Source organism: Dama dama, chromosome 4 (assembly GCF_033118175.1).
Source record: "Dama dama isolate Ldn47 chromosome 4, ASM3311817v1, whole genome shotgun sequence".
Classification (NCBI taxonomy): Eukaryota; Metazoa; Chordata; class Mammalia; order Artiodactyla; family Cervidae; genus Dama; species Dama dama.
Genome location: NC_083684.1, coordinates 61,628,944 through 61,651,278, shown reverse-complemented (window position 1 = coordinate 61,651,278; position 22,335 = coordinate 61,628,944). Strand labels below are relative to the sequence as shown.

Genomic DNA, 22,335 nt, shown 5'->3' with positions numbered 1-22,335 from the left:
GACACAATTCTATTTAAAAAAAAATAGAATTCTACTTTAAAAAAAAAACAACATGGGCTGACAGAGGCCTGACTTACTGTGTGGCCCTTGCTGCGCTGTGCTTCAGTTTCCCTCCATCGCGGGGGAGTCAGTTAGATCACCCCGGCCTCAGGGAAGCAGGAGAAAGAATCCAACTGAATGGAGGACAAAGATCAGGTTTCTGGGGCAGTTCCAAGGTAGACAGATAGCACCCAGGTGCCCTGAGCGGGGCAGACAATGATCAGGTGGTGTGGAGACCCCGCCCTCCCCTCCCTACCACTCTGTCAAGAGCAACAAGCTGGGGAGCTCCTGGGTCTGGTTCCAAGTGCTTAACCTGCCGAGGGTCTTTCCCAATCCTCACAGCCCCCACTTTACAGACGAAGGAAGAGGCGCGGTGTGACGACTGCCCATTCCCCAAGTCACACCGTCTACCCTCCCCGCTAACTACCCTCTCACTTGGGCCAAGTCTCCTCCCCAACACTTCCCCAAACTGGACTCTGAGAAGGGCTAAAAATCATGGGGCTCAGGGATAACATTTCATGAAATCTTTAATGAAACTGAGGGAGGGGCACGAACAAGGGGTCTGGGCGCTGGGCACAGGCTCTGGGGCGAGGGAGATGGGCATGGGGCGGGGCAGGGGGCTCTCTTTCCCGCAGCAGCCCTCCCCGAATCATCCCACTGATGGGGGAGGGACATGGGGAGACGGAGCCATAAATACGTCCAGAATTCCAGAGAGGCAGCGAAGGAAGAAAGGGGCGGGGCCAGAATCTCAGAGAGGGGGCAGGGGCAGGCCCGGGCCACCTTTGTCAGGGGGTCCCGGCTCCTTGGGTGGCCGTGGAGGCCCCGGAGGGTCCCCTGGCTTGCGGCCGTGCTTGCGGAAGTAGCGGTAGCGTTGGACGTAGGCGCGCACCAGGTTGCTCACCTTCACTGGGTTGATCTCCCCACTTTTGCTGTGGCAGATCTGGGGGGCAAGGGGCAGCTGCAGTCACCACCAGCCCCCAGGGCCCCAGGGTGAGAGGCCCACCCTCAGGTCCAGGCCGTCTGAACTTGTCCCCTGATGCCACCAGAACAGGCCTGGGTAGGCTGGAGGAAATCCTATCTCCCTCTCACCTTCCGGACTGACCCACTGACTGCCTGCCTGTCCGCTCACGCCCACCACTCTCCGCGTCTCCCCCTGCCCACCCCCGCGCATCTGTCTCCTCTGGGCCCACCTTGTGGACGGCCTTCCTCAGGATGTCCTTGTACTCCTCCTTGGTGATGTCCTTCTTCTGATAATACGGCTTGATGGCCAGCTTCACCTCCTCCACCGCCCGCTCCTGTGTGTGCAGCTTCTTCAGATACTGGGAGGTGGTGACAGGGTGGGAAGAAGGGACAGCAGGTGAGTTTCTGCACAACTCTGCCTCCACTCACTGGCCTGCCGGTTCAGACTTCCTGACCACCCAGCGACCCCTGGAGGTGAAGTCCTCCTGAAGGTCTGCCCTTGCTGTACCCCAGCCAGCCAGGCCTGGGCCTCTCAGTGTCACCAGCATTTCCTCCAGGCTGGACCCTGGGCTGGCCCAGGCATCCCTGACCAGGATCCACGTGTCCACTGCCCTTTAGTCTATTAGGGAGACAGACCTGAGCCAGGCGGGTGCTCCCTGCTGCCTCAGAGAGATGGGGGCAGCAAAATGAGGCCCGGGAGGGCAGGACACCTCACACTTCAGGGCCAGCACCTCCCAGGAGACAAGAATGCCAACTGCCGGGCAAGCTGCTAGGGGAGCCATGGCCACCCCAGGGCGTCTCCTCAGGCCTCCTTAGCCCCACAGGAGTGGGTTCTAGAGATGCGGCCAAGAGAAAGGGGTTGTGGCCCACCTCCGTCTCAGATGTGCTGAGACAACAACAGCAGGGAACAAACAGGGCAGCCTCGCTGGCGGAACAGGTACCTGCTGCTCAACACAGAGCCCACACTGTCCCTGTCCTGCAGCCCATGGACGGGCCACAGACAAGTGTCCATCAAAGCAGTGGCCCATCTCCCTTCACACGGGGCCCATAATACAAGGGTTTATTCTGACGGCCTTCTGGCACCGTACAAGGGCTGCAGAAAGGCTGAACAGCGCCTTCATCTGGTGACAAGACAAGTGACCAGCATCCAGACCAAAAAAAGGTGCACAAGCCAAGGCCTAGGAGTCAGATAAAGCAGCAGAAAAAACCCCTGCTTGCCCTGTATCCTTTCTTCCTCCCTCCATCCACCAACAGACACTTCATTTTTCATTTGTATACCACCCTGTGCCCCGCTTACACAAAAAGACTGTGGTCAGAGAAAGAAAGACAGGTAACCAAGGGGCAGACTGCAATAGGTATATGTATAAATACGAGTGTCTTTATATCCATATCCATCTATCTCCCTACCCCCACCCCATCTCTATATGAAACTCTTAAAACACCTGCCTAGCACCCCTTTCCCACCCAGTCTAATCAAAGACAAGTTTCCTTCCTTACAATTGAATGACTTCCCTTTTATCTAAGTCCTCATCTGCCGGCATCAGTCCACAGCTCTCCTCGGGCCCCTGCATCTCAGTATCTGCCTGCGATCTTGGTAGAACTGTCACCATCAACCCACCTCTCCCAAGCCCAGTTCACCTTGTCTGTGTCCCCACGTCCCTCGGAGCTGCTGCTGCCCTCTCTCTTGTCAGACGCTGCAGCCAGCCCAGTGGGGGTGGGAGGGGTGGAGCCGCAGCCTCCCAGGGGGAGGCTGCCAGGCAGCAGGTAGCTGGAGGGGCCAGGGGGCAGACCCAGGGAGGTGGGCACAGGAGCTGGGGTCACTCCCAGACTTGAGGGCGGCTTCCTGTGGCTGAGGATCTGTGGGGAAAGGTTGGAGGATAAGCAGGAGGGAAGACGGAACTGGTACCCCTGTTCCCACCCTGATTTTCCAACAGTCCCAGAGGCAACAGGCTCCTCTTCCAGCCGATACCCTGCCCCAGAGCCTGCTGTAGTTCTCTCCTAACCCGAAGCAGGGGACAGGAGAGGGGGCAGCAGGGACTCCTCCCCAGGGAAGCCCACCTGGTTGGTGGCCTGGATCAGCTCCTGCGCCTTTGCTCGGCTCGCCAGATTGGCTTCTTCCATCTTGAAAAGAAGTGCAGTCACTGCAGGAGGTGGGGATTGGGAGTTGATGCAAGAGGAGAGGATGAACCTCCCCCAACCACTGCTGCCCCCTCGCTCCCACCCCGGCTCCCAGGACAGGCTGCAGATCTCCGGCTCAGGACCAACCAAGAGGAGGGGGCCTCAGGCAGAGAACCCACCCACAGCCTGTGTGTTCTCAGGACTCCAGGCCACTCCCCAGTCTAGCAGAGACTCCTGGTGTCCCCTAAGGGACCCTGCTCTCCCCATTCTTCCCAGTTCCTCCACCAAGCCTACTCCAGACGGCCTCTACGCAGACCCTAGACCACAGCCCAGCCCTCCCGGCTGTGCTGGAGCGGCCCAGCCGCCTGCTGCCCCTGCTGTTCTCTTCCAGCGCACCCAGACGTCATGGAGTCTTCCGGACAGATGCTGACTGGCCCTCGCCCACCTGAGGCCCTCCTGGTGCTGGGCATTACACAGCCACTGCTGCCTCCAAGCTCATCCCCATACGACCTTCTCCTCCCGGATCCCGTCTGTCTGCCCCTGCCTGCCCTGGGCCCCCGGGGGACACTCACAGGCCAGGACACCGCTAGTAGTGCAGTCCACGCCCGCGGGCAGGTTCCAGGGCATGGGTGGGGGCAGGGTGGGCAGCTGGGAGACGCGGGGAGCAGGCCCGTCCTCCGCCCCCGAGTCACCGGCTGTGGACCCCGCACTCGGGGCGGTGCTCGGGGCGGCGGCTGCTGTGCTGGTGGCCGTGGTGGTGGCCGGCTGCTGCTCCTCCTCCTCTTCCTCCTCCTCCTCCTCTTCCTCCTCCTCCTCCTCCTCTGCCCCACCTCGGACCCCAGCCTCCTCAGCGGCCTCTTCTGGCAGGAAGGAGACCTCGGGCGTCTTGCAGCTGCTGTCCACAGTCTGTGAGTCGGGCGTCAGTGCAGGGGGCGGAGGGGCTATCTTGGGGGGCGGGGTGCTGGGGGCCTTGGCTGCCCGCTCTTCCCCGGACCAGGAGGTCTCCTCGGCCCCCTTGGCTCCCGCCGCCTGGCTGCAGCTATCCGCCTTGGACTTCTTCAGCGTCACCGGGCCGCTGCTGCCCCCGCTGCGGATCTTTTTCCTGGTCTTAGATGGCTTGGTCTTTCCCTTGGTCCCCTTGGTTTTCTTGGCCCCAGCCTTGGCCTTGACCTTGGTCTTTTTGGGCTTGGTGCTGCCCTGAGCTGCTTTGGCCACCTCTGCAGGGGCCCGCTCGTCTGGCTTGAGGAAGGGGGAGCGGCTCTCTCGGTCTCGGCTGAACTTGACTCCGATGGAGCCCAGGCCGGCAGATGAGGCCTCCTTGGCGGGTGTGGTGCTGCTGACGCCCTCACGGATCAGGACCGCCACCTTGGACTGCAGCTTCACCTTCCGGGAAGACGACGAGGACGAGGAGGACGAGGAGCCCGAGCCGCTGCTGACCGGGGGCTTTGGCGGGGGCCCCGAGGAGGGTGCCAACTCCTTGGGGGGCCGGGCCTTCTTGGACGACCTGTCCCTGTCTCTGTCCCTCTCCCGGTCCCGGTCCCCCCCGTCCAGCGCCTTCCGCCGCGATCCCTTCTCTCGGGAGGAGGAGGAGGAGGAGGCCGCCCCCGAGCGCCGGCGGTCCTTCTCGCTGCTCTTGCCGCCCCGCTCCTCCGCGCTCAGCCCTTCCGAGTCGTACAGGACCTCCCGCTTGGGGGACGAGGCCGGGCCCGGGGAGGGGCCTCGGGCGTCAGACTTGTCCGGTCGGCCCACGGTGATGGTCCGCTTGATGGCGAAGAGGTCGTGGTCCGTGAGGTCCTGGATGGAGGGCGGGACAGCCCCCCGCCGGCGGGTGTCGCGGTCACTGCCCAGGGAGGCGGAGCCGGAGGGCGGCTGCGCCGGGGCAGGGCCCTTCTCGCTGTCCCCCGAACGCTTCTCGCCCCGGGACCGCGACCGCTTCTTCTTCTTCTTGCTGCCACCGCCATCACGGTGCTTGCCACGGTGCCGCTCGCGGCGGGAGGATGAGGAAGATGAGGTGGCCGGAGGCGGTGAGTTCGAGCGCCGCCGCCGGCGCCTTTTCTCCCGGGACCGTGACCTGCGGCTGCCCCCGCGGCGCCGGTCGGTGCTCCGCGAGCGGTGGCGGGTGGAACGAGACCGCGAGCGGCGGCGGGTGGACGATGAGGCGTGGGAGCCGGGCTTGCGGTCCCTCGAGCGGTGCTTCTTAGAGTCCCAGGGGGAGGCCGGGGCCGGCGGGGCGGGCTGCGCGCCGGAGGAGGACGAGGCGGCCTCCTTGGCCTCGCCGCCACTCCGCTTCCGTTCCCGCCTGGACTTCTTGCGGGTGGGCGGGCCGGTGGGGGCGGCGGGGGCGGGGGCCGCGGCTGGCGAGGGTGATCGCTGGCGGTAGCGCTCGCGCCGCTGGGTCAGGATCTTGCGCCGCAGGTCCAGGCCGCCCCAGCGCGTGTCGGCGGCGGGCGGCGCGGGGGCTGGCTCCCCCAGGTCCACCTGCAGGGCGCCCTCGCCGTCGGACTCCGCGTGCAGAGACAAGAAGTCGTCCCCCTCGGGGGCCCGGGGGGCGGGCGGCGGGGGTGGGGGCTGGGCTGCAGCGGGGGCCGCGGGTGGGGGCCGCGCTGCCCGGCCCCCGGCGCGGAAGAGGGAGACCGCCATTCTGGGCTCCTCCTCGGGCTGGACGATCTCGCCCTCCTCAATCTCCGAGTCACCCGGAGGCAGCAGAGGGGGCGGGAGGGCAGCTCCACCAGCTGTCACCACCTCCACAGAGACCTTGCCTTCCCGACAGGCCTCTGCCTCGGTCCCCACTACAAAGACGCGCCGGCGGGTGGCTCCGTCGGCCCGGGTGGAGTCGGCCTGGGGCGGTGTGCCAGGGGCTGGAGTCGGCTGCAAGGGCTGGGGGTCGGGGCCTGGGCTCTCGTCACCTGGGAAGTCCTGGCTCAGGCTGTTGTCGTCGTAGATGCCCGCCAGGGTCTCAGAGATGCGGCTGATGCTCTGCGACAGGCCCTCCTCCTCCTCTTCTTCCTCTTCCTCCTCTTCTTCTTCCTCCTCCTCGGGTGAGGGGGTTCCCGCCGATGAGCTGGGGTTGGAGCCCGTGGGCTCGAAGGGGTCGTACTTCTGCTCCGGAGCAGGCGGTGGGGAATAGGCCTCGTCGGTGGGGTGGAAGGGGTCGTAGATATCGAACCGGGGTGCAGGAGGAGCTGGGGGGGCCGGGGGTGGTGGAGGAGGAGGTGGGGAAGGGGAGGATGAGGAGGGCGAAGGGGAGGGGGAGGAGGATGCAGAGGAGGGAGCAGGGGGAGGGGCAGGGCCCCCGTCTCCAGTGCCCAAGGTGAGGAGATGGCGGGCACAGTTGGGTCGAGAAGAGTGAGACTGCGGAGAAACTGCGAAGGAAGAGTGGAGACAGCGGGGGTCAGGGGCCTGTCCCGGTGCGGCAAGGGGCCCGCAGGCAGTCAGCACCCTGTCCGCTGGGCCCCCTCGCTCAGCCCTCACTGCTCCCAGTGCTTCATGCAGTCAACACGGAGGATGCTCCTAACAGCTCCAGGCTGTAGGTACTGTGACCCAGAGAATCTCCCCTGAGATCCTGGTGCAAGCTCCGTCAGTGATGCCTGGAGGCTGCCCTCTCACATCCTGAGAGGTAAGCAGGCCAGCGACCCAAGACCACCCTGACCAACGAGAGCACTGACGTTCCCACAGGAGGCATGGAAGGGGACTGGAGAGCCAGCTTCCAACCTAGGGCCACCTGCAGGGTCAAGCCCCTCTTGTGGGAATCCATCCCGTTGTACAGAAGGCCTACTACGAGCCTGAGAAGGTGCAAAGTGGCAGAGCCGGTGAGCCCCGACAGGCTGAGTCCTCGTGTGCCCCTGGCCGTCTGATGAGCCCCATCCCCGGGGCAGTATCTGCTCAGGACTCAGACATCACTGACCCCGCCAGGCAGCGGGCTTTCGTTTTTATTTCCTCTGCCTTCCTGAGATCTTGCTTTTGAAGCACTTCACGGCCTCCACACCACAAGTTACACATGTGTAGAGCCAAGTGACCAGGGCTGCCCCCAGGCCAGGTGACGGGGCCAGGGTTCAGACACACAAATCAGAGTTCAGAGGCCACTTTCTCAACCACACGTAGCAGCCAGGCTCCTGCCCCAGCAGGGACCTCGCAGGGTCACGTAGACAGTGCTGGAGAAGCCCGGGGCTGAGAGGGTAGCACCAGGAGCCACTTTCCACCTGGACCCCAGGCTCCAGCCCTCAACCTCAACCTGCCCACAGGCAAGCGACTCAACCCCTGTCTGCCTCAGTTTCCTCATCTATGAAATGGGAGTCTATTCATTCATTCAGCACTTTTTTCTGATCGCCGATTAGGAGCAGTTTGGGGTACTGAGAGTACAACGGCACAAGAGATAAAAATCTCTGCTTCAAGGACTCTCTGGCCAGGAGCTCTGACAACCGTAGCTGTTATTACAACCACCTCAGGCAAAAACCAAGCCTGCAAATTGAACCAAACATCTGCTGCTTTACAGTTTTGGGGTTTTTTTTTTGCAAAATAGGACTACAGGTGAGTTTTTCTTTTTCTTGCATTCTTAACATATTCCAAATAAAGACGAAAAAACACCTAAAATAAGAAAAACAAGCCCATGGGCTTCCCTGGTGGTCTGGGTGGTAAGAATCCACCTGCAAACGCAGGGGACAGGGGTTTGATGCATGCCACAGGGCAACTAAGCCCACGTGCCATAGCTACTGAACCCGTGCTCCGAAACGAGAGAAGTCACCGCAATGAGAAGGCCACACACCACCACTAGAGAGTAGCCCCTGCTCACTGCAACTAAGGAAAAAGCCTGAGTGCATCAATGAAGACCCAGTGCAGCAAAAAATAAATAAACCTTAAAAAAAAAGCACAACAGATTATAACCTCAGGGTCCTATTGAAGACAGCTATTGGGATCCAGACACACCTATGGCTATCACTTAAGGCCCAGGGGCCAAATCCCACCCACCATCTGTTTAGTAAATAAGGTCTGACTGAAAATAAGTAAATAAGGTAACAGTGTCTGCCCACTTGTTTACTTATCCCCTATGGCTCCAGGTCTTAGGATTCTGGGCTTTCACTGTCAAGGCCTGGGATTCAACCCTTGGCTAGGGAACTGACAGTGCAAGCCGAGTGGTGTGGCCTAAATGAATAAACTTTTTAAAAATAATACAAGAAATGAAAAGACCCCTCAGGGCCCCCAAGAGTCTGATGGGCCCCCAGCACCATGCTCCCAGAGTCTAGTGGATAAGGAAGTCACCTTGCATATGTGAGGGAAAAAAGAGACAAAGAAAACGTGACCTGCTTCACAGGGTGTGCGAGCCTCTGGCCGAACAGTTGCTCACAGCTGACCCACTGCCCTGCCTTCCTCTCCTCCCCACCGCTCCCGGTAAGTATGTACACGCAGAAGGGAAGTCTAAACCCAGGGTTCTCATCAGGGCACCAGGGACCAGCGGCAGCAAAACCGGGGAATTAGTCAGAATTCCCCGGTGGCTCAGTGGGTACAGAATCCACCTGCAGTGCAGGAGACTCAGGAGACGTGGGTTTGACCCCTGGGTCAGGAAGATCCCCTGGAAGAGGGCATGACAAACCATTCTAGGATTCTTGCCTGGAGAATCCCATGGACAGAGGAGCCTGGCGGGCTGCAGTCCATAGGGCTGCAAAGAGTCGGACACGACTGAAACAACTGGGCACGCACACACGTCCCTGAGCCAGGCCACCCGTGGGTTAACAAACCCCCCGTGGGGACTCAGACGCCCCGAGCTGGCAGACCCCGCTTTACAGTGCTCAGCGCTCAGCCCGCACCGTGTGTGGGGCCGCAAGCAGACACTCCCTCAGACAGGTGCCCACCTCGGAAGACAAAAACTCAAGGTCCTGGGGCCCAGGACCACCACGAAGCAATTGCCTGTGCCACTTCGAGGAAGAACGTTCCCTCTTTCAGACTTTTCTCCTCCTGGAGTCGGCGCCTGAGAAGCCCCCATCTCAGAGAGCCGAATTCCTAACACAGCTACACCGATACGCAGAGCCCTGGACATGCGCTCACTGCTCTCATGTCAGTTTCAGCTTTATTTACAACATGTGCCTGCTTACAGTCTTTCCTGAAGTCTAGCAGGAAAAAGACGTTACGGTACAGGTTTTGTCTAAATGACACAAACAGCATTACCACTGCTACCAACAGCAGCTAAGGCTCCCTCAATGCCTCAGCTGACCCCCTGCCAGGGTGGCCCTGGCCCCACATACCCGTTTTGCCTGTCCTCCAGGCCCTGAGACGGGGCAGCAGGCTGGGTACCGGCAGAGGGACTGGATCCCTGTCCCCAATTCGGACCTCGGCCACCAGCTCCAGCATGTCCTCGCTTCTGCAAGACAGGGAGGAGGGAGCCTCAGAGGTGCGTCCGACCCCCATGTTGGGGCCTCTCCCAGTCCAGCAGCCCAGATACTCACTCGCCAGGCCGCAGGTCCATGTGGCTAGGAACCCAGGTGTCTGGGGGATCCAGGATGCTCACCAGCCCCGCAAGGAGGCCATCGGCAGCCACGTCCAACACCTGGAATAGGCCAGGAGGAGCTCCACCTTGTGCCTGCTCATGTGAGGACCACACATCCCATTTCCCCAGGCCCCAACCTCTCAGTAACCCAGACATCTGAGACACTAAAAAAACATGAGGATCCAACCAATTCCTTCAACCTGACTGCCTCTAGGACCCAAGGGACCAGGCCCTCAGACACTCCCACACTGCCCCTGATCACCCCAGATCCAGGAGACTGGGTCCCCAGCCCCATCTCTGGGGCCCAGGCCCCAGCAACCTTCCTGCCCCAGCCCCAGGAGGCCAGGTACCTAGCCCTGTCTAATTACTTACAGTAGCCGTGTCAGTCCCCCCAGATTCCTGGGAACGGGGCTCCGATCGTGGGCTCCGGCAGCGCCTCCATCGAAGGCCATGACACCGAGAGCCATCTGGAGAGAGATGGATTGGGGGACTGGAGACAGGGGACTAGAGGCAGAGACCTTGTAGAGCAGAGAAGAAAGAGATTGCCTAGCTCTTGACAAGGGAACCAAGAACATCTGCCTACTCGCCTGGCCTCCATCCCACCATCTCCCAACCTGGGTCCCACCAACACTCTTCGGAGGCCCCAACTCTCTCACCCAATTTGTCCCCCCAGCCATCCCCGGAACAAAGTCCAGACAGATCAGCCTGGCCTCTGAGCTTTGCGGTGACCCAGTCTTTACTGGGCTCTCCTGCCAACACCCTCGCCTGCCAGCCCCGAAGACCCATAACTCAGTCCAGTGGCCTCTGGGTTGCATGCCTGCTGCCTCTCAGGCTTTCCTCTTCCCCAGACAGTGCTCCTACGGCCTTAGAGACCAAGGTCACCTGTCACTTCCTCACTGAAGCCTTCCCAGACTCCATCTCTCCCCACACTAGCCTAGCTGGGCTGCCTTGGGCTACCTCTGTGTGGGGACTGTGTCTCCCCTCCACCAGACAGTGAGCCCCACCAAGACAGCCACAGAGTCCAACCCATCTGGGACTCCCTGTGCCAGCACCAGTGGGGGCACCCGGGAGACCTCGGGAAATTGTGTGTGAATGAGAGTAGGAAGAAGAAGGCAGAGATGGGGCAGGAGTCTCGGAGGAACCAGACACCGTCATACCTTTATCATTTGGCAGATCCCCCTGCAGGGAAGTCCCCACAGCCTGCTGAATGGCCCGCTGAAGGAAAGGTGAAGGGGAAGAAGGTGGAAAGAAAGAGCAGTCAGAGATGCATTCCAAAGGTCACAAGCTCTGCTGCTGAGAGACAGCCATTCCAGACACCTCTACAACCAGACTCAAACCCTACAGACAGGCCAAGAGTCCTGGCCCCCAACCCTCCTCCCCGGGGGGTCCAGGAGTCAGGGCCCCGGAATCTGAGCTCCCCGCCCCTCCCTCCCTCAGTCCCAGGCGTCTGACAGCCTCACCAGGATAAAAGCAGGAGGAGAAAGTGTAGGGTCTCTGTCTGGCGGACCGTCGCCCCGATCCTCGCCTGACTCTTCTGTCTTCCCTCGAGACTCATCTTCTTCCTCCATGGTCACCTGGTGGTGGAGCGGGGCAGAGTCTGGAGTAGAGGCCCGTGGGCAGCACACAGTGTCAGGTGGCGGAAGGAGACGATGGATGTGAAGGCCTTGGTGGCCTCCAACACTGCATCTGCTTCAGCACCGCTCCTCCCCCCACCCCCACCTCATCCCCGGCCGGTGCAAGTAAGCCCCAGGCCCAGTGCAGACCCTGGAGGGCAACTCTCTTCATGTGTCTGAGTTTCAGTTGCCTCCTCTGTCAGAGGGCGGCCTTCCCAATCTATGTCCACATCCCACTCCCCAGTTCCCACAGCTTCCCTCACAACCAAACTTTAAGATGCCAAAGGAGCCAAGACTCTTTTCTGGCGAGCTGTGATGTTGAATACTGTGTCCAGAAGTCTCGGAAACCCACCTTTCCTAAACTGAGATATGTGCCAGTGTGCTCACGTGTGCCTCAAACACCACACCACTTCCTCAAGCATCGATTTTCCTCTATGGTGAAGGACCCGACAGAATGTATTTATACATAGAAGGTGGAACTAGGATACAATGATCTACAAAACCAGTACGCCACCTTGAAAATGAAAACACGCATTTCAGGAATGCTGTCCACCAGACACCACAGGGAGCAACCTCCAACCACCTATCTGCCCCTTGGATGGAAGCGTGGCTAAAGCCTTTGCGTTGTCACAGAAATTCTTAGGTTACATGTGGAGGTTGAAAGATCACTCTTCAGACTGATTGCTGGGCGGGGCGGGCTTGATTAGGGCTTCAGAAAATGTGAATATTTCACTGTACGTTTCCCCGTAACCATCAAATTTCCTACTCTGAAAACAGCATCCAGTCCTAGAAAGCTTCAAAACCTCTAACCCCCAACTCCATCCACTTAACTCCAAGTGGGTCCAATAGGAAACTCTAACTCAGAGAAAGGAGACTGCCTCCTGACATAGTGTTAACAGCCCAAGCCCTCTACACAGAGTAACAATAATTATCATTAGCCTTTAATGCCCAGGTTTCCCTTACTGTGGTCCCCCCACACCGCTGGTTGCATACGTGCAAAACAAAGAAACCTCGGTCCTGGTCGGCCTCATACCAGATTTTCAAAGAGCTCTTGTGCCGCCTCCCAGCTCTCTAGGAGCTTGCACCTCCTTCCCTAACTCCCATAGACACCTTTCATCCCGATCAGCCCCCCTGGACAGTTCCCAGCCCTGGAGCTGCTCTCCAGCATCTCTGGGGGGGGGGGGGGGGGGGGCGAAGGGGGAGAGCACACACTATGTACGCGGTAGGGCAGTGTCTGTCGCGTAAGAGGTAAGAGATGCTTAATCAAGACGAGCTGACTACAGACCTACATAGCCTCAAAACCCCTGTGGTATAAAGATCCTCCCTTGTGTATTTAGATATGCCTCAGGCTTTGCAGACACACCCTGGGCTCCTTACATCTTTTAAGACCTGAAAAGCCTCTGCAGACACTGCTTGGTCACTCTAGATCAGTTTCCCGAACTTGGTAGCAATTGAGTGCTTCACAAATAGCTTGTCATCAAAGCAAATCAAACACACAAGCTTCTTCACCATACAGCACAAGTAAATGGAAATATTATTAATGGGACTTGAGTACTAAATTCGTATGACGGTGTACCCTGGGTCTCAATGAAAAATGTATTTCTCACTGTAGATCAAGGTCAAAAGAGTTTGAGAAGCACTGCCAATAGATGACTCTAGATGATCCTATGGACTTTCCCAGACCAGTGTGGACTAATTTTAACTCTCTCTGTAGCTCCAGGGCCATGCATAATTTTTCAACATTTTGCATTTCAATTACTTTCGAAAGGGCAAGTACAATACAGCCCAGCAAATTTTCCAAATTTTGTCTTATTTTCCAGGCAATTATCGGGTCCCCAAAGGCATTCATATTTGCTCCAGGCATAGAGATTGCACTCCTGCAGTCACACTCAAAGCCACCTAGATGGTTCCAGGTCTTTCTAACTGCCCCAAGCCTTCTATCACCCAGACTAGACACTCCTCAGACAGCTGGAGACCCATCCACGCCTCTCTCAGCACATCCCAGTATTTGTCTCCTTCCCTTAGTGGGTACATCCTGCTCCTCTGGGTGACTATAAAAGACTTCCTAGTCCTGAAAGAGTTCTTCCAGGCCCACCTAAATGGCCCCTACCCATGTAGGTGAGCCGCATCCTCAGGTCAGCCCGTGCACACACTTCCCAGCGCTAACAGACATAGCCCAGGCCCTATAGTTGGCTCTGCAAATACTCCCCAGCTCTTGTAGATCTCTTTAACCCCTGGGACATATCACAAGATCTCAAGATGGCCCCAGAACCCTCTAAACAGACCCTAGCCTCCGGTCAGCTCATAAAGACGCTCAACAGTGCCCACAGAAATGACCCAAGGCAGCTATATGATGGAAGGCAAGCTTCAGTCTCAGTCCAGGCCCTGTTGACTCCCCAAGTCCTCTCGGGGACGCCCCGTAGATGCCCCCCGGCACCACAGATTCGTCCCGGGGCCTTCAGAAGGCCCCTCTCTGGGCGCCAGCTTCTGCCGCCGCTACCAGGCCCGAGATCACCCAGCCAAGCCCTCCAGGCCCTGCGGCGTGCCGGGAGGACCCCTGGACAACTAGCGACCCGACTCCGCCCCGCCCACCCCAATAGGCCCGAGCCCCGCTGCCCGGACCTCCGCCGCCATCTTACCCCGCCGCTCGGGCTGCGGCTCCGGCCCCGGCGCGGGGCGGGGCGGGATGGGGCGGGGCTCGCGAGCAGAGGGAGGAGAGGGGTGGAGCTAAAGCGCCGCCGAGCTTGCCGGGACTTCAAGTACCGAGCACGGTGCGGCGAAGGCTGGTGAGAAGGCTTCGGACTCAGTTTCCCAGCAGCCAACGGGACACATGGGCAGGGTGCGCGCAACGCACGCCGGGAGGCGTAGTCCGCGCGTCGCCTTTGCCGCGCGGGGACAGCGAGAGGATGAGGGGTGAAGTGGGCGGGGTTGCAGTAGCCCGCGATTAGGCCCCATAGTGCCCTGCACGCGCGCGGAAAGAGCGGCGGAAAAGGAAGTGACGTAAAGAGCGGTCAGCCTGACAGATGCAAGGGACTTGTAGTTCCACGGAGTGTGCCGTAGGGAAAAAAAATGCAGGACTGGTAGGAAGATGCCCCGCCTACATTCTAGGGATCCCCGAATCCCGATACCAAGTCCTCGCTAAATTTAGAACCTCGGAGCCCGACCCTACAGCCTCTTCCTCATTTAGAACAGAAAAGCCCAAACTCCTCTCACTCAGAGCAGAGTATCCGAACTCATATTTCCCTCCTCATGGGACTGTGGTTCAGCCGGTAAAGAATCCGCCTGCAATGCGGGAGACCTGTGTTCGATCCCTGGGTTGGGAAGATTCCCTGGAGGAGGGCATGGCAACCCCGTCCAGTATTCTTGCCTGGAGAATCCCCGTGGACAGAGGAGCCTACAGTCCATGAATCTACAGTCCATGGGGTCGCAACGAGTGAGTCAGACCCTCTGGTCTTCCATAGACCATTCCTGGTCTCAAGCAAATACCTTACACTAACACAGGTGTTCGGGTTCACTAAGTCCCTCGGGTCCAGGACTTTCGGTCCCTAGCCCCTGCAACCACTGAATCCAAGAGTCTGGGTTCTCAGCTCTCTCCTTTACCTAACCTAGTAGTAAGGACGCCCTGGCCCCCTCCTTCCAAGGGTCCAGGAGTTCAAACCTTCAGCCCTATTCTCTCCTAGGGACTCAGGGGTCTGGGTTTCCCTCCTAGAGACCCTGGGGTCTCAGCTTTCTCCTCTCTCAAGACCCAGAAATCTTGACCCTAGACCGTTCATAACCCAGGCATCCCGGCTTGAGCGAGCTGGCTCATGAATTAGGAATGCAGTGATCTCACGGCCCCTCCCTGCCCAGCTAGCCGCTGTCCCCCTCCAGGGCCCCATCTTCCCTCCCAGTCTGTCTTCCGCTTGGCTGGGACAGCAGGGACCGGAAGCCTGGGTCCCTTAGCGGGCGGAGCCTCCAGCATCCAGCCCAGACATCCGGGTCGGGAGCTTGGCTAGGATCCCAAGTCGGAGGCTGAGCTTCCCTTCAAAACTTGCTCCTTTCTCGAAGCGCGCCTATATACGGCCGCGCGCGAGTACTTGAGCTCCGCCTACTAGAACAAGGCCTCGGGGATGGCGTCCTAAGAAACTGCATCCCTGGTTTCTCATTTGCATAGCCCCACCCCGAACGATCTTCTCAACCCGTCCGCCGAGAGAATGAGGCCTTTATTAGCATAGCTCCGCCCCCAGGCGGCCAGCCAGCAGAGAGCGCGTGGCGCCGCTCCGGGTGAGCACAGCTCTCTATTAGCATTCTCCCGCTCCACTTGGAATTCCCCTTCTTGGCGAACGCCGGTCGCCTACCCTTATTAGCATAGCTCCTCCTTTTCCCAGGCCTTGCCTCCTCCTTAAGTGTCCGGAGACACAAGCCCTTCTCGCTGGAGCTCATGATTATGCAGTAGCCTTATTAGCTTGGCCCGCCCCTACGCCCCGCCCGGTTCCCCCCTAGGCGGTAGCGGCGGCAGAGGCAGCGGTGGCGACATGAGCAGCGGGGCGGCGTCCGGGACAGGGCGGGGGCGGCCCCGGGGCGGGGTGCCGGGACCCGGGGACCCCCCACCCAGCGAGACACACAAGCTGGTGGTCGTGGGCGGCGGCGGCGTGGGCAAGAGCGCGCTGACCATCCAGTTCATCCAGGTAGAGGGCCCTCACCCGGGGGGGTGCCCCCGGGACCTAGAACTGAGCCCTTTGCAGGATCCCAGAGCTCCGGTTTCCCCTCGATCCATCACTCAGCCCCTTCTATGAGGCCTTCTAATCTTAAAAGAAATGCCCTCAGATGTGACTCTGAGCCCCTCGGGGCCTCCACCCCCCACACACACGAGGGACATTCCTCCTATACTTGCGTCCTGAGACCCACCACCCCATCCCTAGTACTCAGAACCCCGCTTCCCTGCTGATCTGGCCCTGGGTGCCTCCTGGGAGCACCCTAAATCCAGAAGTCACCCCATCCAGACCCTAAGCACTCTCACGGGCCCCCACCCTCCCAGGTGCCACCTCCCCCCCACCCTGAGCCCCATCTCCTCCAAATCCCAGATCCCAGCTTCCCCTCTGAGCCACCCAGAACCTAACTAGGAGAATGCCCCTGAGATTCCCCCAGTCAGATTCTGCCCTCTGGCCGTTCCAGAGAACTCTAAGATCCCAAATTCTGGGAATTCCCCATCCCCCCAGACCGAGACCCTCCCCCCGCCAGTCTTCCCCAAGGAAAACCAACCACTTCTCCATCTTGAGTCGTCCTCCACTCCGATTCCCCGAGTCCCTCTTTGAAAATCTGGCTAGTCCTCAAATCATCTCCATGGAGGAATCCCCCAGATTCCTGACACCCCCAGAGAGACCTGCTCCTTGAGAGTGTCTCTGATATCTTAAATGCGTCTCCAGGGTCTTTAGGACTCTCTAGACTCTATATTCTAGGGCAAATCTCCCAGATGCTCCTGAGCTCAGCCCCCAGTTCTCACCACTGAGCTTCCCCTTTGCAGACACACCCCTCAGTCCCCTAGGGCTAGATCCCTCCCTCACCAAACACCCCTCTAACAGGCAGAATGCAGCCTGCAGACCCCCAGATGCCAGGTCATCACTTCTCTCCTGAAAACCCACCTCTGCGTGGGAAACTTCCACCCCATTGCCAAGGGAAACCCTCCCACCTCAGAGAAACCCGAGAAAGGTGTCTGTCTGCTACTGCGATGCTACCGCAGAGCTCTCCCACCAAGAGACCCCTGCCAGCACCTGCCTGGGAGCCCCTGTCTGTGTAGAGAAAGGCCCCAGCCCTGGGCCCCTTGCACCCAGGGGCAGACCCAAAACTGGCCCAAAGCCTGGCTGGAGGCGGGCGGGACCGGGCAGGAAGGGAGGGGCCGGCCTGCGGGCGGGGCAGCTTCTCCGCTGCCGGATTGGAACCGGGACCTTCCCTTGGGAGGAGACACTGCCCGAGGAGGAGGAGGAGAAGGGGCAGAGGGAGGAGGAAGGGGGAGAGGGAAGAGAAAAAGTAGAAGAGAGAGCTAGACAGGCAGATAATCTGCACAGCAACAACTCCCAATAACCAAGCACCTACTATGCCCAAGTGATGTGTTAAATACTGAACAGGGGTTTTCCCTGAATCTCACAAACCCTGGGTTAAGCCTACAGCTATTTTTATCCTCATTTTTCAAATAATAAAAGGGAGGTTCAGAGAGGGGAACTGATTTAGAAGGGAAGTGATTCGTCCAGTGCCACACAACCAGGATGTAATGACGATGCCAGGAATGTACTTTATACCAGAAAAACAGAGAGGAGCAGGAGACAGAGCGAAGAGTCTGGGGAAGGCAATGGGAAGGCACAGAGACCCAGAGAAAGAGAGACAGACTCAGGGAGGGGAAGACACCCCGAAGGAAGGAGGCAGGGAAAGTCAGGGCTCAGAGGCCAGGCTACATCACCTTTGCTGGGATGCCGCAATAACGAGGTCCTCTCCCCGTCCCACCAGTCCTACTTCGTGTCTGACTACGACCCCACTATTGAAGACTCCTACACGAAGATCTGCACTGTGGATGGCGTGCCAGCCCGGCTAGACAGTGAGGACTGCAGGAGCGATGGTGGGGGGAAGGGTGGCAGGGCTGAGGGCTTGTGGGGGTGGCTGGTGGGACCCTCGTCCCCTTGGAGACCCTTCTCTCTCTCTCTGCAGTCCTGGACACCGCTGGCCAGGAGGAATTTGGTGCCATGCGGGAACAGTACATGCGTGCAGGCCACGGCTTCCTGCTGGTGTTTGCCATTAATGACAGGCAGAGGTGAGAGTGATGGGATGGGGGAAGGGAGGGGGTGCGGGGAGAGAGCAGCTGGCTGGACCTCTGGCTTCATCTGCAGTTTCAACGAAGTGGGCAAGCTTTTCACACAGATCCTTCGAGTCAAGGACCGAGACGACTTCCCCATCGTGTTGGTTGGCAACAAGGCAGATCTGGAAACACAGCGCCAGGTCTGGGATCCCCCTACCCCCGACCCCGACCCCATCTGTCTGGGAGGCTCCTTCTGGCACACCTCTTGAGGCTCCTCACATCAACATCCACCTCTGACTCCCTCGGTCTGCAGCCACGCACCCCACTAGCCATAGCTTCTGAGTCCCCAGCGTTGCCCACATGGGAGTTCTCAGGAGAGGTGGTTGAATGGGAAAAAGGGTGCCTCCCCCAGGGTCCACCAGCCCCAGCATTGTTCCGTCCTATCCCCTCCTCTTGCTCCCACCTGGAGCCTGGCTTCAGCCTCCTCTGGATTTCTCCCCTCCAGTCAACCTCCTGCTCCAGCTGCCCCTCTGCTCACACCCCAGCTTGGCCACCTGGCCCTTGATGCTCACCCCTATGGTCCTCTTCTTTCCTTCCTCCGTTCTCACCATTTCCCTATACACACAGACTGTGATTTACACACAGAACTCATCTTTTCAATTAAGGCCTTGGAGCTTTGCTTGGGCCTCTGCCGGGAACACCCTGACTTTTCTCTGCCCGACAACTCAGGAAGGTCTGCGGCACCTTCTCTGACTCCCTACTTACATGGCACCCAGCCCCTTGGGCTCCTCCGTTGTGATCACCCCGGTCCTTTTCCTCTTCACTTGAGCCTCCGCAGTACGTTACCCCAGTTAGAGCGCACAGTGTATCTTTCTGCCTCCCCCCAACCCCGGCTGGGACCAGCCTTGACTGCAGGCACCTGACTCCTCCGTATCCCATCCGCCCCCCTCCCAGGTCCCCCGATCTGAAGCCTCCACCTTCAGTGCCTCCCACCACGTGGCCTACTTCGAAGCTTCCGCCAAGCTGCGCCTCAATGTGGATGAGGCCTTCGAGCAGCTGGTGCGGGCCGTCCGGTGAGCTGAGCCCCCTTCCCGTGATCCTCCTCGTCCCCTAAGCCCCCCACTGCACCCAAACTCACCAGCCTCTTCCCACAGGAAGTACCAGGAACAAGAGCTCCCGCCCTCCCCGCCCAGCGCCCCCAGGAAGAAGGCCAGAGGCTGCCCCTGTGTCCTCCTGTAGGGACCAGCTGCTCTCGCCAAGCACCCTTCCCCATCTGGGTCTCCCAGGACACACTACACCCCCACCCGCGATTCCTGGCCTCCCCCCTGGGGGCCATCACACGCTGTGCCTTCTGTCACCGCTGCCTTCCCCCACCCGAGCCCCAGGGTGAGGGCTCCCGGGCACCCGGGTCACTGCTGTATATAACTCCCCTCCCCAGAGAAATAAACGTCACTGCCAAGAAGGTGTTTTTTGTTTTTTTTTTTTATAAAAGGGACCGGGTGAACTCAAGGCCTGTGCACACTCACTAAAGCCTAGCTCCAGCGAGAACCATCGGATCTAAGACCCTTTGCTCAGGGCAGGGACAAGCTGAGCCGGCCGTCTGACCCCCACGTCCTCTCCTAACAGATTCCACCCTTTTCTGTCTCACTGGGCATTTTGTTGAGATGAGGATTAATGTTTGAGCGGGGACTTCCCTGGCAGTCTAGTGGTTAAGACTTTGCCTTCCAAGGCAGGGATCCCTGGTCAGAGAACTAAGATTCCCACAGGCAGGCAGGGAGGAGCTGGTGGCGGTGGCGGGGGGCGGGGGGGGGGGGGTAAATAAAAAAACTTTTTTTTCTGGAACGTTCTAGAACTGCATTTTTCAGTCTGGTAGCCGGAAGCTACATGTGGCTATTTAAATTAACTTCAATGTAAAAACTCAGTGCCTGAGTCACACAGCCGCATTCAAAAGTTCAGTATTCACACGTGTGACTTAGTGGCTACTACCCGCACCCCACACCCCACCCCCACCGCCGTGGGCAGGGCACACACACAATATTCTCATTACTGCAGAAAGGTCTGTCAGACAGAGGTGGTGTTCTAGGAGGTTCCAAGACCTTGGAGACAGGCAGCAACTGCTGCGAACTGTGCCCACCTGCCTCCCACCTCCAATGTGTATTGAGAAAGGCGGTTTGGCTGCAGAGGTGAGAAGGGACAGGTGGGCAGGTGTTTAAGGAGCAGGTTCTCAGTTCCAGAAAGCCTTCAGTTGGGCTGACATCCGAGTCTCAACCTTGAATTCCACTGGAGGCTGGTGTGGAGGTACCCCTCCTGCCAGCCTCTCCCCTGGGGTGGGGGGTGGGACTGAAGTGTAGGGCATCTTAAGGTGACAACGGTTTGGGGATCAGGACCCCCAATTCTGTACTGCAGCTGCTAACTCAGAAGACTAGAGCCAAAACCAGAGAACACCACTCCACCATTGCCCAGGCCCATCAGACAGGGCATCTTTTTTAAAAAAAATATTTCCTTATTTTGCTGCACCAAGTCTTAGTTTTGGCATGGGATCTAGTTCCCAGACCAGGGATCAAACCCAGGGCCTGTGCACTAAGAACACAGCCTTAGCCACTGCACCTCCAGAGAAGTCCCAGACAGACCATCTTTGAACTCCAACACACCAAACCAGAAATCTCAACCAAGATGTCCGTGTCTCCAGGAACTTTGGTCCCCACCCGACTATCGTTAACAGTCAATGATCTCTTCCCCCCACCCCCACATGGGCTAAATCTCAACAGAATTTCTGGGCCCTGATCCCCAAAGGCTCCCTTCGCACCCACCCCAGAACCTGCTTCCCAGTTCTGGGGTGGACGATGACCCCACGTGGCCCCTGGCAGCAGGCTGCCTGGGTTCCAATCCGGTGCTGACCCTCCTAGGCAAGTGCCTTTGGGCAAGTGCTCCTGTTTTCACATCTGCAAAGTGGGGGAGACTGCAGTTACTTCCCACGGCCACAGGCCTTTAGGAACCAAATCTGCACTCAGAGGATGAAAGCAGCACCTGGGAGGTACTCCACGCTCAGGAACGATGATGGAGTTCTCCAGTCTTAGAAGCATGAAGGTCCCTCTGTATTCCAGATTAGGACAATGATTAGCTAAAGATCCCTTTCCGGGTTTCATTATCACAGAATCCCTGGCCTGGGTTCAACCTTCCGCCCTGGGAATAAGAGTGGCTCAGATGTATTGTGCTGTGTTTCCCCTCCCTTCCCCAGTGTCCACTCCCCCAGAAGAACCTCTGTTCAGCAAAGGCCTCCCCTGTGGGACAGGGGGATGTTTCATTTAAGATCTGACAGCTCCACCTAAGCCCCAGCCAGGGGCGAGCTCCTCTCAACAGGAACCAGGGGGACCCCTGCTAACTCCTCTCCCTCCGGCTCCTACCACTGACTCGCCGCTAGCAGAAGGCCTCAGTCTTTCCTGTGTTGTCTACTGGGGTTAAGTTCTGGCTGGGACACCTCGTTTCTCAGAAGACCAAGATGCACTCCGAGAAAGTGACGAAAGCTACTTGCTTGCCCCTAAAAAAGGCACAGATACAAAACCCACATGACAACTGGCAGGCCATTTTTGGAAAGTTTGCAGCCACTACCATCCCAAAGCTCATCAGACAACAGCAAAGAGGCTGGGCTGGCCCAGTTGGCATCTGCCTAGGTTAACTGTGTGCCTGTCTCTGGTTCCTGCCCTCCCCTGGGCTTGTCAGTGATTTCAAATCTCTTGGGGGTTTTACTGTCCCTCTTTATCCATCTTTGTAGTTCTCTGCCTCTCCTCCCTTTTCACCATCTCTTGGACCACAACCAAACCTCTCAGTGTCTCTTGCTATGCACTGAACAGAGCTTCAAAAAGTTTTCCTTTGTCTTGACAGAAGCCCATTTTACAGTAACAAAGCTGCTCAGTGCTGGAGCTGATATATGAATTTGGGCAGTTGAATTCTGAAGGCCAACCACAAGGTAACTCTGTCCCCAGAGGGATGATACTGCCTCTGCAGTTCACCTTCTGAACATTTCTTCCAAATTCTACCCTGGGACAGTCCAGGGACCTTTGGTCCCAATTTGACATCAGCAGCCCAGAACTGAGAAATGTGACACTCCCTTGCAGAGGCTGCACGCATGTGCTATAGGTCAGAGTTCAAGGACACTAATGACTCATCTTAATTCCATGATTCTAGAAAGTAAACAGCATTCACGCTGTCATGGTCCTCAGTGTTACTAGCAGTCCTCTATTCTGTAAAACTAGGGCTCTAGAATTGACCACATTGTTTATGATCTAGCCAATATCCAAGGTTCTAGAAGAGGAGTTCTTCCTCAGTTTCACCTGGAAGAGAATCTAGAATGCTAAATATCC

General features: G+C 58.4%; 2 protein-coding genes across 4 annotated transcripts; one reads left to right on the top strand and one right to left on the bottom strand.

Annotated features, from left to right (window-relative positions):
• Positions 1-553: 553 nt before the first annotated feature.
• SCAF1 (SR-related CTD associated factor 1) lies at positions 554-13,906 on the bottom strand. Of its 3 annotated transcripts, none has more exons than XM_061139852.1 (11): positions 13,848-13,906; positions 11,056-11,169; positions 10,753-10,810; positions 9,968-10,062; positions 9,555-9,655; positions 9,354-9,469; positions 3,690-6,479; positions 3,058-3,140; positions 2,638-2,856; positions 1,230-1,358; positions 554-979 (listed from the first exon to the last, which is right to left on the bottom strand). In XM_061139852.1, exons 2-11 carry the CDS (start codon positions 11,161-11,163, stop codon positions 788-790), a joined length of 3,891 nt encoding a protein of 1,296 aa, XP_060995835.1. In that variant the 5' UTR covers positions 11,164-11,169; positions 13,848-13,906; the 3' UTR covers positions 554-787. The 3 variants fall into 3 exon arrangements, with proteins under 3 accessions (XP_060995835.1, XP_060995833.1, XP_060995836.1); XM_061139850.1 differs by having other exon boundaries at positions 13,831-13,848; XM_061139853.1 differs by lacking the exon at positions 13,848-13,906 and adding an exon at positions 13,831-13,839 and having other exon boundaries at positions 11,056-11,192.
• A 1,775-nt stretch (positions 13,907-15,681) lies between these two features.
• RRAS (RAS related) lies at positions 15,682-19,436 on the top strand. The gene is made up of 6 exons (XM_061139846.1): positions 15,682-15,875; positions 17,689-17,776; positions 17,887-17,989; positions 18,066-18,174; positions 18,929-19,047; positions 19,129-19,436. Exons 1-6 carry the CDS (start codon positions 15,723-15,725, stop codon positions 19,211-19,213), a joined length of 657 nt encoding a protein of 218 aa, XP_060995829.1. The 5' UTR covers positions 15,682-15,722; the 3' UTR covers positions 19,214-19,436.
• The last annotated feature ends 2,899 nt before the right edge of the window (positions 19,437-22,335 follow it).

Coding starts and splice junctions, on each gene's coding strand:
- SCAF1 (XM_061139850.1), bottom strand. Junction 9,470..9,554: donor ATGGACCTGCGGCCTGGCGA/GTGAGTATCTGG, acceptor CCTGTCTTGCAG/AAGCGAGGACATGCTGGAGC. Junction 6,480..9,353: donor CTGGAGGACAGGCAAAACGG/GTATGTGGGGCC, acceptor CTTCCTTCGCAG/TTTCTCCGCAGTCTCACTCT.
- RRAS (XM_061139846.1), top strand. CDS start 15,723: ATGAGCAGCGGGGCGGCGTCCGGGACAGGGCGGGGGCGGCCCCGGGGC. Junction 17,990..18,065: donor GCCATTAATGACAGGCAGAG/GTGAGAGTGATG, acceptor CTTCATCTGCAG/TTTCAACGAAGTGGGCAAGC. Junction 18,175..18,928: donor ATCTGGAAACACAGCGCCAG/GTCTGGGATCCC, acceptor CCCCCCTCCCAG/GTCCCCCGATCTGAAGCCTC.